Source organism: Barbatula barbatula, assembly GCF_947034865.1.
Source record: "Barbatula barbatula genome assembly, chromosome: 10".
In the NCBI taxonomy this organism is placed as follows: Eukaryota; Metazoa; Chordata; class Actinopteri; order Cypriniformes; family Nemacheilidae; genus Barbatula; species Barbatula barbatula.
Window position 1 is genome coordinate 24,147,960 of NC_136773.1, and position 17,500 is coordinate 24,165,459.

Here is a 17,500-nt window from a genome sequence, read left to right on the forward strand (position 1 = left end):
GGATATTCAAATGATGACATAGAATTGATCCACATTCTTGATCGTTGAAGCGTTTTCATGACGTTTTTAATGTGCGAGGATTACAGCGAGTTTTGTGATTTGGTTTATTTGTCGATTCAGGACCCAAACTGGTACAAAGCAAAGAACATAGTGGGCAGTGAGGGGACCATCCCAGCAAACTACGTCCAGAAGAGAGAGGGCGTGAAATCTGGAGGCAAACTGAGTCTCATGCCGTGAGTTTTTATCCGGACATCACTCGCTCTCAATGCTTCAGACAAACCACACACATGATCAAACACATGACACGCTTTCCCTTGACTGGTGAAATAGTTTCAGTTGTGCTGGTGCAAGAATGCAAATGAACATGAATGTTGGGCCTCAGGATGTCTAACAACATTTCAGTTTTTCAGACTTAAATCAAATGTTCTCGCTGTGTCTCTGTGTGTCTCAGATGGTTTCACGGTAAGATCACACGAGATCAGGCCGAGCGGCTGTTGTATCCGCCGGAGACGGGTCTGTATCTGGTGCGCGAGAGCACAAATTTCCCCGGCGACTACACGCTGTGTGTGAGCTGTGAGGCCAAGGTGGAACATTACCGCATCATTTATCACAGCGGAAAACTCTCCATCGATGAGGAGGAATACTTCGACAACCTCATGCAGCTGGTGGAGGTGTGTGTGTGTGTGTGTGTAAGATTGTTTGTTTTGTTTCTGTTAATCTTGTTAACTGTAACTGTATCTTCGCATCATCTGCGTGTGTTTTCTGCCTTCTGGAGGCTCAAATCAATAAATCATCATCTGAACAGAGTCGTCAACCGTAATGCTGAAGAAAATCTGTACGCCGCTTCTGCTGAGTGCTGGTTGGTTGCTAGGGTGTTCGGAGCGGTTGCTAGGTCATTTCACACTAGCCCAAGTCAAAACAAACGTCCATGTGATATCCAGATGTGACGGTCGCAGTGACATCACACATCATGACGGTCACATGACCTAAGGCTGATGTGTATTATTTACTCATTTCTGTCTCTCTCCTCTGACGTCTATCCCATCATGCCTCTGGTCTCTTGGGTATCTCGCTCTCTTCCCACAGTAATTCAGTTTCCTGTTGCTCATGTTCGGAGAAGAACATCTGCTGTCACTTCTGACCCCTGACACACACTTTGTGTTTATCACTCAAACAGTGTGTATTAGCTCGTGTGTGTGTGTGTGTGTTGTCAGCACTACACGAAAGATGCAGACGGTCTGTGCACACGCCTGATCCGACCCAAACTGATGGAGGGGACGGTGGCAGCGCAGGACGAGTTCTCCAGGAGTGAGTGATACTCTACAATCCATGATTACATCTGTGCGCAGCACAAGAACACAAACATGTTTTCACTGTAGTATTCACTGTGGTTACACAACGCATGATCAATCTGCCCAAAAACACAATTACTTTGCTTTGACTATACTATAAAAACTGACGTGTGGGTTGTGTGTGCAGGTGGATGGGCTCTGAACAGAAAAGATCTGAAACTTCTGCAGACTATTGGTAAAGGAGAGTTTGGAGGTGAGGTCAGAGGTCAATAATGATGAATGTTCATATGAAGAGTTTGGTTCCAAAATGAGATTTGATTTAAGCCATAATAACTCCAAAAATACAGCTAACGAACATCATAAAACACATGATTGATTTTGGAACCAAATTCTTCATATGCTTGAGCATCATCTGATGTGTGTGTGTGCGTTCAGATGTGATGGTTGGAGATTACCGCGGTACAAAAGTGGCTGTGAAGTGCATCAAACATGACGCCACGGCTCAGGCGTTCATTGCTGAAGCTTCAGTCATGACGTGAGTTTCTATCACACACTTCTATGATCACACTTTACTTCACATGTTCATTTACACACGTGTGTGTGTGTGTGTGTGTGTGCACTGCAGTCAGATGAGACACCCTAACCTGGTGCAGTTATTGGGGGTGATCGTGGAGGAGAGGGGCAGCCTGTACATCGTCACAGAATACATGGCAAAGGTGCGCTTCACGTCCTGTGGATTCATTAAGAGCGAGTGTTTCAGTGTTTGTGTTAATGTTGTGTGTGTGTGTAACAGGGCAGTCTGGTGGATTACCTGCGCTCGCGGGGTCGAACCGTGCTCGGGACCGAGTGTCTTCTTAAATTCTCTCTGTGAGTAAATGGACGTGACACACGATCATCGCTGCTTGATTTATGATGTTCATCGTTGTGTTTCTGTGTGACAGTGACGTGTGTGATGCGATGGAATATTTGGAGGCCAATAACTTCGTTCACAGAGATCTGGCAGCTCGTAACGTCCTGGTGTCCGACGACAACATTGCCAAAGTGAGTGACTTCGGTTTGACCAAAGAAGCCTCGTCCACGCAGGACACAGCCAAACTACCGGTGAAATGGACGTCACCGGAGGCTCTGCGTGAGAAGGTACCTGAGACGGACCCTCATCAACACATCTCTAAGGATTTCAGACGACACACTGCAGTTTACGTGTGACTTTTTCATTTCAGAGGTTTTCCACTAAATCAGACGTTTGGAGTTATGGAGTTCTTCTCTGGGAGATCTTTTCCTTCGGCCGCGTGCCGTACCCGAGAATTGTAAGAACGCCGTCGTTTTCTTCTTCAGCATCACACTTTCACAGAGAGCTTTGCTTGAGGTTTTTTTTGTTCAGTTCATTAGGAGACACACAGAAAACTCTAAAGAACTTACTTTTTACATTTGCAGAGAGATGTTTGAACAGGACACATCTGCAGAATGATGCACATTCAGTTTCATAGTTTGTTCATAGCATAGTTTTAAATTCTGATGGTTTTAGTTGAGTTTGTGACTACAAGAGTGTAAAGATGTGAAACAAATCTTGAGAATATTAGGACCACCCGTTCTGACTGCAGCATCCACTCAGAATGATGTCATTTATTTTTCCAATAATGGAGAAATGAAACCCCTTCAGCTTCAGATATTATTGTTGTCCAGCAGAGGGCAGTCTGGCCTTCTGTTTTGTTTTATTTCTGTTCTCGTGTGTGTGTGTGTGTGTGTGTGTGTGTGTGTGTGTGTGTGTGTGTGTGTGTGTGTGTGTGTGTGTGTGTGTGTGTGTGTGTGTTTAGCCGCTGAAGGAGGTTGTGCCGCGGGTGGAGAAGGGATATACGATGGATGCTCCTGACGGCTGTCCGGCCGCCGTCTATGATCTGATGAAGCTGTGCTGGACACTGGACCCCACCATTAGACCCTCCTTCCGCATGCTGCATGAGAAACTGCAGCACATCAGAGCCAAAGAGCTGTTTCTGCGGGGGTCCGTCTGAGACCCGGGAAGCTGCGAGCATAAAGAGGACAAGACAAAAACTGTTTGTGTGTCACAAAATCAAAAACTGTGGATCAACATCCTCGTGTGTGTGTTTGAAGATGAACACACACTCTTCATGAATATTAATATGAGAGGAGGAACACTCCCATTGTGTGTGTGCGTATGCGCGTGTGTCTGTCTGTTGCTCATTTCTCATTTAATTCTCCTCTCTGCTCATGGCATCAGTGAGGATTGCAGGTCTTTTCTCTTTATATTGTTTTATATTTTTTGCTGAAATGATTGTCATGGGAACACGCAGCTCATATTTTACCCCAAAAGTAAATGCTCTTATTTTAATCCACTGTTGTTTTTTTGTGTTGTAACATAATTGTTTTCTCTTATATCATAAAAGTATCAAATCATTTGAGACACAGCACAACTAAATCTAGATTCCTTTATACTGTAAGAATAATGCCGTTGAAATGATATGTGATGATGTATTTAGCATCATGTGAAGAGAATGATATTTTTGGCATTATAAGTCATGAGAAGTTTTCCTGATCGATCCAAAACATTTAACAGGTGCCAGACACGGAATCTCTTTGTTTGTTTTGGGGTAAAATGCGTCTTTATCGCTGCATCTGTCTTCATTTGTGCATGCGTGTTTGTGTGTGTGTGTGTGTGCGTGTCAAAGTGCCTGCTGGAGTTGTCATGCAGTGCCTGTTTGTCTTACATCACCTCTGCCGTACAAACTCAATGTTTATATTTTAGTTTTTTAAGGTCAGTCTTTTTTAATGTTTATATTTGTTGACTCGTCATCTCCATTGAGACCGAGTGTGTGTTCACTAGCATCATGCTAAAGAAAAGCCTTGAGCGGGGAAACACACACACACTCCCCTCAGACGGCTCGCTCTAACAGAACTCTTTATGTGTCGACCTGTTTTATATTTAAAGAACTGCAAACATGAGACGAGAAATATGACGGGATGATCCAGAGTTAGATGCGTCGGGCTCTTGCATGTTCAGAGAGGCATTGGACTAACATGTCAGTGGTTTTAATGTTCATTGTTTTCATATTCTGTTACGTTTATGAATAATAAATCATTCCAACTGAAGGAGGTGGAGTCAATACTGGTGGACGGAGTCTGAATATAATCTGATCATGTTAAAGAGTTGCGAACATTAAATCAGAATGAACGTAATATAAGCGTTTCTGGTCTGTGCATGAATCATTTATAAAGTTTATCATCATAACTTCACCGTCAGTCGTCTGTGTTTCAGCCATCTGTCATATAGAGACACTTTTCACTTAACCATAAATTCTGATCTTAATAATAAAACCAAGACCCGTCAGCCCTGTTGTTTTTGCCAAATGTCCCCTTTCATTCATCTCAACCATGTATATAAATATGTAGTAAAATGATTTTCATATTGACTTCAGATGTTTTCATCACACCTGTGACATGTTCACATTTTATGATGCTAGTGTCACAGATTGACGTCTATGGTATATATCTCAGTTTTATTACCTGGGTAACCTTTGCGACCTGCTGGAGAGATGTGTGTTCTCTGACATTTCATTTGTATATCAACTTGAGCTGTGTCTCCTTCCGTAAGGCTGCGTCCTCCGGAGGTCTTATTTGAAGCCTGTTACGTCATCGAGGCGGTCTCGTTTCATTAGGGCAGGTATAGGACACTCCGTATGCACCCTCCTAATGCGACTTACTTTCACCTGAAGTCTGAGGACACGTGAGCTGTATCCTTCTTTACTAGAGATAACCCACAATTCTTTGCGTCGGTCAACGTCTGTTATTTGAATAAACGTCAGCAGCTGCACATTCAATCAAGTCTGTGGCGTTTAAATGTGAACAGTTTATAATTTGTGTCACGTTTTTTAATCTTAGCAGACAGATAAACAAGTTCACAAGCATTTAGTGATTTCTAAAACAGTAAGGCAAATTGTTTATATTTGTTTAACTCTTTTGACATTGTTTGGGGCAGAATGTAACCAACTTTTGACTTCTTAACATCACGTAGAAATCATTGCCAGTATGTCCTATAAAGGACGTCTCGTTTAATTCTAAGTTGAGGATTCTCTGTATACCGCATCCTTTAGAGGATGAGACCTCCGGAGGACACGAGAACGAAGCCTTACGAAACCAGACACAGCTATTGTCTCGGGTGTTTCTCCTAAAACTGTACAACCCCAAATCAGAGAAAACAGGGTGCAGCGTACAATATGAATCAAAACAAAGCATTTGCACATCTCATAAATCCATTTTATTTCCAATTGTTTTACTATGAGACTGTGTTTCCTCAACAGACATAGAGTCAAGTCAAAACTGTTTGATGGGTTCAACATGTCTCTGAAAGTTGTTCCAAGGCCTTATTTACCTCTGTGTGACATTCTCTCTGATGTTGGGTTGTATAAGGATATACTGTTTGCTTGCAAGAACATTTGATTTAGGAATAACATTTATTACATTCATAGAAGTGAAGGAATAAAAGTAATGTTTGATATTATATTCATCTAGTGCTTCAGAAGAACATCCGTCTGATGTGTGTGTTAAATCAGAATCACACACAGTCTGATTATTTCTGATGTGTGTCTGGAATACTATTATAGTTCACTACTGTCGTTTCTAAAGTGTCGGGTATTCATTACAGTGTACACTTCAATCTGGACTCAATCTTCAAACATTTGCTGATTATTTCAGGTGAGTTGATTATTATGAGATATAAATAAAGATTGTTGTTGTTGTTTCACAGCGTGTTGTGTTGTCCAGCATACGCGCTCACAGCGGGATGAGACAGACGACAGCTCACGTGGCTCCTCTGGGGTATTCAGCAGATGCTTGTTTAGACTCGACGCCACCAAATAAATGAGAAACACATCTCAAGAAGAGCACGGAACTCCAACTCCTCCGTCTCTTTATATCATCCTGTGCTTTTCTCTCAGATTTCTGTGTGTTTTCTTTTTTAGGGTTAATGTGTGAGCAGGAGTAGTTTTGTATCGTTCATGCGTGTGACCGCTGACGGTGGGATGCTTATGTAAGTTTGACCTCCAGCTCTCATGACCCCACACAGCTGTGTCTGTCTAACCAAACACAATTCACAAACTATTCAACCAGCGGACTTATTTCACACTTGGATCTAAATGAACAGCGGCAGCCATATGTAATAATACATTATAAATTATTAAAAGGATGACGGCCATTTGTTTATTTCCTGCAAACAAATCTGGCATCTAATTCTAAAAGGCCTTTATATGTTTGTTTATTAATAGTTAATATGATAAAAAAATTTACATTTGACAAAAGAATGTCTTGAAATGTTAGCTTTTGTCTTTACTCTTCTATTTATTCCTACGTTAGTGTTTTGGTCTTTTGTAGGTTTGGGGATTTCAACAGACGTCAAGTTTTGTTGTGGATGAGGTTCATCAATAAAATGCTTTAATCCTGACAGCCGCCTACATCTTCATTAAGTTGAGCTCATGAAATCCTCTGGACGAATGACAATATTCTGTTCTACTAATATTTCACGCTTGATTTCCGGCTGAGCGTTTAGCGTCGGATGTAATTATAATATTGCCAGAGTTTCTTCACAGGCGTGTCTTTCAGGATTTTCTCAGTAACATGTAAAGTGCAGAACGTGTTAATCAAAGGCTTTCAGTCGCACTGTAATTACAGTGAACGCAGTGATTCTTCTACCTGCACTGCAATAATACATCTGTGTTGAATGTGGAGATCTACGTTGTGTGTTTGGTTATTATGATCTCTAGCAGGTGATTGGTGGCACGAGATCCTGCGGTGTTGATGATGTCATCGACATCCGTGACTGCAGATTCTTTCCTTGCAGACAAATCTCTTTACAACCACACACACACACACACGCACACAAACTGTTCTGCAAGCCGTCCTAAAAATATGCCGCCATCTCAGCCGTTTCCTGCACCACAATTAGCGTCTATTCAGGGCCGCGTGCGTCGACAGCCAAATTTGCATTTCCGTCATGGATGTCCGCTCAGCGTCACTTACACACTTCCGTCTGTTTTTATCCTAAAACACACTTACAGTATTTTCTTCATCGCAGCGCTTGAGACGTTGTGAGGTGTTTGTATGGTGCGTCTGTTTGACCTTTGCCCTCTCGCTGTCTGTCTGTGGTTCCTTTCAGTGTTCTGATATCAGTCACTTCAGAGCTGTGGATGGTCTTTGACACTGGATGTTAATGGTAGCTTTGTGTTCTTCAGCTGTGTGTCACAGGCTGTTTATATAATCTACTTGTTTCTCTGAAGCATAAGAGCAATTACCCTGCTGTAAGTATCTGCTCGCAGCTCATCGTCTTGCGTCTCTTTTTCTTTATTTTCTTGAATCGCTTTTCTGGTCATGTTGTCGTTTGCAGTGTCGGTTTCACATCAGCTGTTGTTAATAGCTCTGAGGTCACAGTGTTTAGTTTAGCGGGCGTTTGACCTTGGAGATGAAAACCCCATCAGTACGCGCGCGCACACACACACTCGTGCAGCTTTTAGTCCTGTCATGTGATATCACAGCAGTGATGTCATGGTTTGTGTGTTATTAGCCTCCAATCCCCTCACACTGGGAAATGAGTTTTACACAACACAGATTTCTTTACGCAGCGGGCGACGGATTCATCACAATCCTCTGCGAAGATGCACACGTTCAGTCTGAGTGTCATCTGTGTCTGATCTCCGACCTCAAAACATTTCACTTTTATTATCTTCCGGTGTCATCTGTACATCTCTCGCCTCAAAAATAATCATCATATCATAAGACATAACCGGATGCAGGACACACATTTGAACACTTTCCCCCGTTTTTCTGAAACCTTAAGGCCTAATTTCACTTCAACTCATTATTGACTATAGTCGTATGTAGAGGCAAATGCAGTGTTATACGAGGGGATTATTTACACTGGGGTTTGTCTCTATTCTCGCATCACGGCTGGAGGTGTGTCACAGTGCACAGGCGTTTGTGGAGATGTGATGTAACTGTGTGTGTGTGTAATCGGAATCCTCCCGGGGCATCGACAGCATCGTCCCATTTGACTTTGTGAAATATCAAGGGTCTTGAAGTCAGGCAGAACATGCTATCTGCACTGGATGTCATGGTGAATTTACATATTCTCTGTTGACATTCAGCTCACACCACGTCAACATTCACCACACCATCAGCCAATGCCTGTAGAGATCTCACTGTGAGCGGCGTGAGGGGTCCCGGACCCCCGGGAGACACACAGATGCTGTTCTTTTGACCTGCTGCTGGCTCACACATACACTTATGAAAACCGGATTAGAGACATGACGCAACTTTTCACTTCTGCTTCATCTCAGAAAATTCTATTTATTTAGCACTTTTCACAATGTGCAATGTTCCAAAGCAGCTTTACAGGAGAAAAGGTCAAACACAGCACAGCGCATGGTGTTTATAGAACAAGCTAGATCATTTTAATAGATAATAATAATATCTAATATCAGCAGTCTCCCAGTGAGCAAGCTAACACGGCCCTGTGGCGAGGAACCCAAACTCTGATGAGAAATAAATGGAGAAATAAACCTCTGGAGAAACCAGACTCAGTCGGGAGGACCAGTTCTCCTCTGACGTGTCACAGCTGCACTCACTGACTTTGATTCAAAGCTTCTGACTAAATGGTAATCAAAAATAATGAGAGCTTATTAGTTGTGAATTAATTATGAAATTTCATTTGTTGAAACTGTTGGGTCTGATTTTGTCTTTTTTTTATTTGTGTAATAATGTCGCTATTCTGTTTACTGCACTGTATTTTTTGAGTTACTGTATCAAATCAACCCAGATGAAACAGAAAGTCATATGTTTTTAAAATGAACAATCAACAGACCTTTCGTTTCAGGTGAATTATTGCTTTATAAATGGTCTAAATGAAGAGGTTTTACTCGCTGGGGGTGTTGTTCTGAAACACAGATGTTTATTTAGTTAATTGTGACATCACACATAATGATGTGACATCACTTGAATGACCTGAAGTGACACATTTGGACATTTTATGTCAGTTAAGAAAGTTCAGTTAATGATTCTGACAGTGGTAAATACATGACAAGTGACCTCACACACACATGATGTCATGTTTCTCTGCGTGCAGGTTTCTCATAAAGTGGATTACAGATTCAGAACTGTGTTCCAAATGTCTTGAATAGTTTGATGATTACAGTAAAAGTGTTTAGTGATGTGTTTTTGTCTGTCCAGAGACCTCACGCTACACATACATGACGTGACCCACTTTCCCTGTGTGTGTGTGCGTCTTTGTGATCTTCATCTGGATTATTTTACAGTCCTGGTTTTTAACTCAACTGTTTTCTTGTGTGATGTCATGTACTGTAACTATTTTCATGCAACACTGCAAACAATCCCATTTATTCTTTACACAGGTGTATTGATGTGATAGAAGTGTTTTGTTTCATACTGTGGCTGTGAGCACACGACAGTGTTTTGTTAGAAAGCATTGTGTCTCTTTGTGTGGGCGGGTGTGAATATGAATAAGATGTGACGTGATTGGTTGTGATAGCTGTCAGTTATCGGTGTATGGTCTTCACATTGACAGCCGACCCCAAAAAGACGTCTGAGCCGGCGGTGAGCAACACTTCAGTGTTTAAATATGTGTCACCTGCCTCAGGTGAGTGTCTGTGCACGTGTCTTTTGTTGAAAGATGTAGTTTGTGTTTTGAGATGAAGAGAGTAGACGGTGAAGTGTTTAAGATACGACAAATACATATATCTGTCTGTGCCGGTGAGTAGTTGTTCCTTACAGGACATCATTTATCTTTGCTCACAGGCTGTCATGGTAACGCATGAATTAGGTGACAGCTCCTGTAATCCACAAAGTCAAGAATAACCCAGACGTGAGATTGTGGTCACATGTGTGTGTGTGTGTGTGAGAGAAAAAGACACTTTGATGTGACTTTCTTTCTACACAACACTAACATCATTGGGCATTGTGTCAGATAGACGGGTTCGCCTGTCGTACAGCTCGCTGCTCGCTCCCATCCGCAGGTCTGCTGACTCTTTCAGAAGAATCAAGTGTGATTTGAGTTCTCTTAAAGTCAAGAGATGAGGGTCGCTCTGACCCTTACAGATAATGAAGAACACCCCACCAAAACACAGATGAACCTGCAGATATCAGCTGAAGCTTCTGTTGTCAATTCTATTCTATATAATGTTTTTGAGTGTGAAACATGGAATCAAATAACTCGGGATGACGTATACTTTTCAGGGCTGAATTGTCTATGTAAAAGCTATATGATGTGATGATGTGTTTATGTCCCTGTGTCACCCTTCTGTCTGTCTCTACAGTCTCTCTCTCTCTCTCTCTCTCTCTACTGATTGTCCACAGGAAGTCAACTGAAAGAGAATTTTCCGGTATTCGCATCCCATTTAGCCACAGCGTGCACTCCTGCCGTCCCTTGAAGCCGCTAAGAATAGGAGGAGGTAAAAGAGAGAGAGAAACTGAAATGATGATGCACGCAGGACAGAGAGAGAGAGAGAGAGAGAGAGAGAGAGAATGAGATCATCACAGGCTAGTCTAGACCAGTCCTTCTCTAGATTGCGTAACTCTCCGTATGGATGCTCCAGTTCTTCTCAGGTAATTAATGGTCGTATCCATGGAGACTGAAATGTCCCGTGGGCATCATGTGTGGACCGCTTCTTCTCTCAGTGTTACATCTTCCAAATTATAGGACATGAATTCATCTTTTACTCATCTCTGATCCATTACATGAGTCTGGAATAATAAACAAACACACGTTTCATTTGCACATATGAAGCGTGCTGTTTCAGGATGTATCGTGACAGCAAACACGTCTGAATGTGCCGAGGTGTGAATGAGATTTAAGAGCTTCTGTTTGTCACACAAATCTTTCACGTGACTTTGAGGACTTGTGAATTGATCTCTTTTTTGTTGTTGTCTCTTGACAGACTCGGTGAAGGCTTTGGGAACAGAATGAGTCCAGTCGAACATTCGTCACGGTTTCTCAAGCGTCCGGTTTGACGTGTGAATGATTACAGAATGTTTGTTTGATGATGAGCTCAGCATCTTCATGTTGTTGTTTACTGTGGTCAGCATCCGTGAAGTGAACGATGAAATTCTCTCGGCCCACTCCAGCGTGTTTACATGCTTCTGTCGTGTTTTGATGGTGAACTAGTTCTAGATGTAAAATCAGTTTTAGTGCGCTGTTGTTGTGTGAGTGACCGTCTTCACCCCACTAACCTCATTCAACATTATAATGAGAGAACAAATAACATGAGACCTCCGTCAGCTCAAACACACATGAATGAAGAGTCGATATTATCATATATCACATATGAATGTTTTCTTTCATATATGCACATCATGTGTTCCGTGATCCATGCTAGCAGATTCACGGTTGGGTTATTGCCTCTGGCTTATGCAGAAATAGAGAACTGTTTATGTAAGAATCCATCGTGATGAGTTTTATTGATTCCATGTGAACTCATGCACACATGATCCTGCATGAACTTTTGCCACCGGCGAGAAACTCAACAGGCCATAAATATTTTTCACCAGCCCTGAAACTGTGTTTAGTATTCTTTCTATTATAAAATATTTAGTTTTCTTTAATATTTTTTTTAACGGTGCAGGAGCAGAATCACATGAATCTACAAGGAGATTGTTGTGTATATATTTATTTTGTTGGTTTTGTTGGTTTAATGCTAGCATGGGATTTCACATATTTAGCCACATGGTAGGTATAGTCTCAGTGAGGTAACGGTTGTGTGACGGATGTTTATGAGTATACGATTGGATTCATCATTTTGTGAGGCTCAGATTATTCTTCAGTTTTATTTTAAATCACATCGCAGCACATCCCATTAAAGCCACAATATGTAAATTTGGACCGATAGTTGGTGCACTTTCGAAACAACAACAAATGGCGAAGCTATATGACATCATGTAGGAGAGTGGAATTATGGGACATGTGGTTTTCACCATCCAGAGGCGTATGGAGATCACCCATCCTGCTCACGGATTTTATTTGATGTCAGCGATATGAATTAGCTTGAAAGACACGTGGAATGTAAAGCTACGTTAGCCCGCGACTGTTATTGGACTTTGTCCAAATTGATTTGGTAGTGTAATGCTACACAGTTTTACGTGTTTAAAACAGTCGTACAGTCGTTGTTTAATATAAACTACGTTTATGATTTTTTGGGGTTTCCTTTATTTGCCAAAGAGAATCGTGAACAGCAGTTTCAGTTTCTATAACCAGAAACTGAGGGTCGTGCGGAGCAGCAGATATCAAGTCACTGATATGAGTCAAATACAAGAGAGACAAGAGACGGGACATTATTTTAAATTTGAATTTCTCTGGATTTGCACATTCTTGGGAACATTTGGGAATATATCACACTGTGCAAGTGATTTTTGGATATTTCATAACACAATTATTCAATATTGTGGCTTTAAAGTAAACTGAACGATTTGTATTTGGCTCCTGATTATGTTTTTGACTGTAGATGCATGAACATCCATCAGAGCATCTGGACGATGTATAAGAACTAAAACTGGCACTTATTATTATTCATTGCAGATCATATCTGAGCCCACGACACCAGTAGAAGCCTGGCGATACAAACACAGACTCTTCAGGATTTTACTATACGTTACAGAGTATAGATACACGTGTGTGCGCGTGTGTGTGTGTGTGTGCGCGTGTGTGTGTGTGTGTGTGTGCGCGTTCATGTGTGTGGTAGATTTGCCCTCAGCGAGAGCGACAGAACAGTTCGTTAGTGGAGCAGATCGGGAATGATTCAGTCCTGAAAGGGGGGGGGGGGGGGGGGTGTCAGAAAAAGTGAGAAAGAAGCAAAAATAGAGACATTATCACGATGCACAGAGATTTATGATTCGCATGTTATTAGAAGTGTTGATTATTTACTTTGCTGAAATGCAGGCAGTCATGTATGAGTGCTAACATTAACATTTGCCAGACACTTTAATCCAACAAACATTTAGATATAAACTGAACACAGCCAGCCATGCGTTAAAATGTTTAATTAAAAGACGCTGAGGCCTCCGCGAAATGCGTTAAAATCTTGAGATTTTGCACAAATAAATTTACAACGCTGGCCACGAGACATTGGAATTGAATTCAACTTCAGAGATCAAATTTAAGATTTAAGAAATAAATACACTTTAACTCGCTCACTTACGCGCTCCAAATCCGTTGTCACTCCTCGCGCGCGCGCGTAGAAGAGCGAAACGTGATGGCTTGTGACATGTCACGCGCGCCCGTGAAAAAAAAGACCGTGACTCAAACACACAAACCGTTAATCCAGAAGTGTGCGGGATTGGGCGGGAGGAAACACGGGATTGGGCGGATGATGGAGTCGAGACGATGCTGTGACTCACTCGCATGAGCGATGAATTCACTTCACCTCAGCGGCGGACAAGCGCTCACCTCTCTCTCCCTAACACTGACCCCACTGGAATTCAACTGGAAGTTAAAAAAAATCGCCAATAAAAATCATATTTTGAACGATGGCGTTTATGGTGAAACACGTGGTGGGCGGTCAATTGAAGAATCTGACAGGAGGTCTGACAGAAGAGAAATCAGAAGGAGAGAAATCAGAGGCGGCAGCTAAAGGAATGACCGAAGAAGAGTTTGAACAGTATCAACAACAACTAGAGGAGGAGAAGTAAGACAAACCTTCATTCTCACCTGATTTAACGTCATTCTAACGATTCGTGGCGTGTTTTGAACTCTGTGGAGATGAAGTGGTTGTGCGCGTTTGGAGAGGCGCGCGCATTTCACGCGCTCCGCTGAGTGTCTCGCGCAGCTGCTCATTTCGCTCAGGGAGATTCCCGCTCTTTCGTTTGTGAATAATATTTAACGTTATTCATCGCACTGCTTTACTGCAAATGAACGTTGTTATAATAAAGAGTGATTCAGAGGCACTGAGAGGTTGAGCTCAACATACATTTAGTGTCAGCGTTTGTTTAAATGTTAGACGTGTGCATAAAATATATACATATGAAGAGTTTGGTTCCAAAATGAGTTTTTTACTGTGCAGTCCAATTAATGTCAATCAAAGTGGAGTTGGTTTGTTTTGATTTGAGCCACAATAACTAAAAAAACACAGCTAACACAATAAAATAGAATAAAACAAGTTAACATCATAACCAGAGTTATCTTATTTTGGAACCAAACTCTTCATATATCCTAACAATATGATATCGGGAAATGTTATCAATGAATGATTGTAGTATAAATATCTGTTAATCGACCTTTATAAAATATATACGTGGTGCAGTGGCGTCTGATATTCCATTCTGTACTCTTGTAGATCCCAAAGGAAAATGAGTGTTTGTTAATTTGGCATCTTAGCTATATAGTAATATCACATTTATTCCAGTTTTTAGACACCGTGTAAACCCACAGATAATTGTGTCTCCATCTGGTGTAAAATCATTGTCTGACAAACATTCAGACAACCAAAATATAGCACTTTACTCATTCTTAGTGGCTTACAGTGACTGATTTGTTAGATTCTTTAATGCCCCATAATATGAAAACGATCCAAATGTGAGTCTGTCAGGAGCATCGGTGCAGGTGTTCGTACTCGACATGGTTTTCACAGACTGTGCTGAGTTCATCCTCATGATGGTAATCCAAATCATTTCTTTAGAGAGGCGAGACAGCCGTGTGAACAGCTAAGAGTCGTGCTTTGATTCACATGAGGGATTATTTCAAGCAGTCATGTGTGATGGTGAACTATATGTGCTGGGTGAGTGTCAGCCAAACTGTCAGCGTGAGTCTAAATCCCACCATTCCCCGCTTCGCTCTCAGACGCTTTCAGCTCCACACATCTCTACTGCTTTATTAGAATCCCTCTCAAGTGACCTGAGAGAAGGCTTTGCCTTTAATAAGTTGAGCTCAGCGTCCGTGAATCTTTTTCATTTGTCCCTCTGAATGTAAAATCAAACAACATCTCACTGTAATGCACTTAAACTGGATACAGGAAGACACTAAACAAAGGCTTAAACTAAACAATGTCACAACCGACCCCTGTCACTCATGAGATCTCTTTAACATCTCAATTATTTCTCCTAGACTTTAATGAGGTTAAATAAAGATCAAATGGACACTTTTCTCCTGAGAGTCAGAAATCTCACAAATGTCATTAGAGTTTCAACAATTACACTCTCACATGATTCAGTTTGTCATTTATTTTCCAACATCCGTGACAGAAATCAAAGCACAAAGCGCACAATTGAAAATGATTTTCTCTTCTATACATTTTGTACTGATCCACGATAAATAAATGTTACTGGACTTTCTGATTTCCGTAGAGGAACATGTGTGTTTCTCAGTTATTGCTCACATGTTGTATGTATCGTGACTGTAATTATCTTTCAACCTTACTGCCCTTTAAACAATCAATCACAATAAAAGTTATTACTGGGCATTTCCTCGCTCAGCCGTCCTCCAGCCGTGACCCGGAAACCTGTCGAGTTCAGCCATCTTGTAGGACTTCTCATTTCTTTAATTTGGCTGCGAGGAGGATTTATAAAGAGTCGGGAGTCACACAAGGGTTTTAGCAACTGAATGTGACACACATATAAATCCTCCTCCCCAATTTCATACAGCGAGTTAAAGGGGTCATTTGGCGCGAATATGTGTTTTTCTGTGTCTTTGGTGTGTTATGTGTAAGTTGCTCATGCATTTATTCGACACGAAAAAATTGCAGAATTTAAAGTGTGGGAGCAAAAGATGCGTTCTATCTAAAAGCGAATGCTCACCAGACCTGACCGAAACGACTTGTGTAGCCACACCCCCACAAATCTACATCAGCTTGTGGTATGATTTGACTAAGACCGCCCAAATCTATACGCACCTAAGGTGGGCGTTCCTGTCAGAACAATTGAAGAGGAACCTGATTTCCCTCACACACTTGCAGTATTCCACCAATCACTACACACTGGTTAACTGGCCAATCACAGCGAAGAGCTTTGTAAAATATCAGCTCGTTTCAGAGAGGCGGAGCAAAGAGGAGATACAGACATGCACGGTATGTGGAAAATACAGCGTTGTTGAACCTTAAATCGTGTTTACACATTGCATTACATCAAAAATAAACCAGAATATTTGTTTTAACCGCATCATATATGACTCCTTTGAGGCAGTATGTTTAATATTAGATCCTGATCTTTGATGATAAAGAATAAATGTTATGCAGTGAGCGAGGAGAGCCCATGTCATTTCTTATAATTCCTCTCTCACATCTTGAGAGGTTCAGTTAAGACACGAGGAAAGGAAACAAGAATTGAGAAGCACCCACAATGTACCAATACTGTACAAATCTATCCAACAAATACATGTTTCATTTCAAGTGTGGGTGCTCTGATAACATACAGAGTTACAGATTCTCCATAAAACACTCTCATATATCTCCAGGTGCACAGAGAACGCTAGAAATAACCCTAAACACATGAATCTCTCTGTGGATGTCAATCCTAGAAGAGTTTGAAGATGACAGTGATTTTTGTTTTACGTGTATCATCTCTGGATCGGTTCCACATCTGTGTAATGATCTGCATGCTGCTACAAGATTCTGTGTCCATCTTTAAGAATCGTCTGAAAACACATCAACACCTGACAGTTCAGTTCTGACTTCTGTCTCTTTTCTCTTTAAAAAAATACAACTTATCTCTGTATACTGTGCTGGGCTGTATGAGAACAGTTTTACTGCTCTTATGCTTTTTGTTGTGCTTATGTTGTTCCAATTGCTTCCATTGTTTACCTCATTTGTTAGTCACGTTGGATAAAAGTAAATGACTAAATGTAATGTAATGTCTCATTTCACATACAGGCAAGAGCGAGATGCCAATTTTGCCCAGCGGAAAGCTGAGAGAGCCACAGTCCGATCTCACTTCAGAGACAAATACAGATTGCCGAAGGTATAACCCTCACATACTCTTTCATAACAATCATCTGATGTTCATGATTTCACTCAATCTTCACCTCCAGAGGCCTGTATAACAATAATATTATTCCGTGAAAATGTCAACCTTACCATGACAAAATTTAGTTTTAATACCAAGGTTTTTTACGATGGTAACAGCACAGATATTAACATTTAGTTCAGATCCCCCTGTGAGATCTCTCTTCAAATTTATGAAGCATTTGTTTTATTTTTACTGCGTGATTTTTC

General features: G+C 41.3%; 2 protein-coding genes across 4 annotated transcripts in view; both read left to right on the plus strand.

The window, feature by feature from the left end:
* Positions 1 to 4,716, plus strand: part of cskl (c-src tyrosine kinase-like) — a 17,407-nt gene extending 12,691 nt beyond the window's left edge. For all 3 annotated transcript variants that reach the window (XM_079465418.1, XM_079465419.1, XM_079465420.1), the window contains exons 6-15: positions 121 to 233; positions 452 to 671; positions 1,215 to 1,308; positions 1,480 to 1,545; positions 1,728 to 1,827; positions 1,918 to 2,008; positions 2,086 to 2,159; positions 2,234 to 2,429; positions 2,513 to 2,599; positions 3,107 to 4,716. In XM_079465418.1, the coding sequence (XP_079321544.1) occupies positions 121 to 233; positions 452 to 671; positions 1,215 to 1,308; positions 1,480 to 1,545; positions 1,728 to 1,827; positions 1,918 to 2,008; positions 2,086 to 2,159; positions 2,234 to 2,429; positions 2,513 to 2,599; positions 3,107 to 3,301 (1,236 nt within the window). In that variant the 3' untranslated portion in view covers positions 3,302 to 4,716. The remainder of the gene's footprint in view (positions 1 to 120; positions 234 to 451; positions 672 to 1,214; positions 1,309 to 1,479; positions 1,546 to 1,727; positions 1,828 to 1,917; positions 2,009 to 2,085; positions 2,160 to 2,233; positions 2,430 to 2,512; positions 2,600 to 3,106) is intronic.
* An 8,931-nt stretch (positions 4,717 to 13,647) lies between these two features.
* Positions 13,648 to 17,500, plus strand: part of cplx3b (complexin 3b) — a 5,347-nt gene continuing 1,494 nt past the window's right edge. Inside the window, 2 exon segments of the mRNA XM_079466476.1 lie at positions 13,648 to 13,984; positions 17,159 to 17,246. Of these exon segments, the coding sequence (XP_079322602.1) occupies positions 13,827 to 13,984; positions 17,159 to 17,246 (246 nt within the window). The 5' untranslated portion in view covers positions 13,648 to 13,826.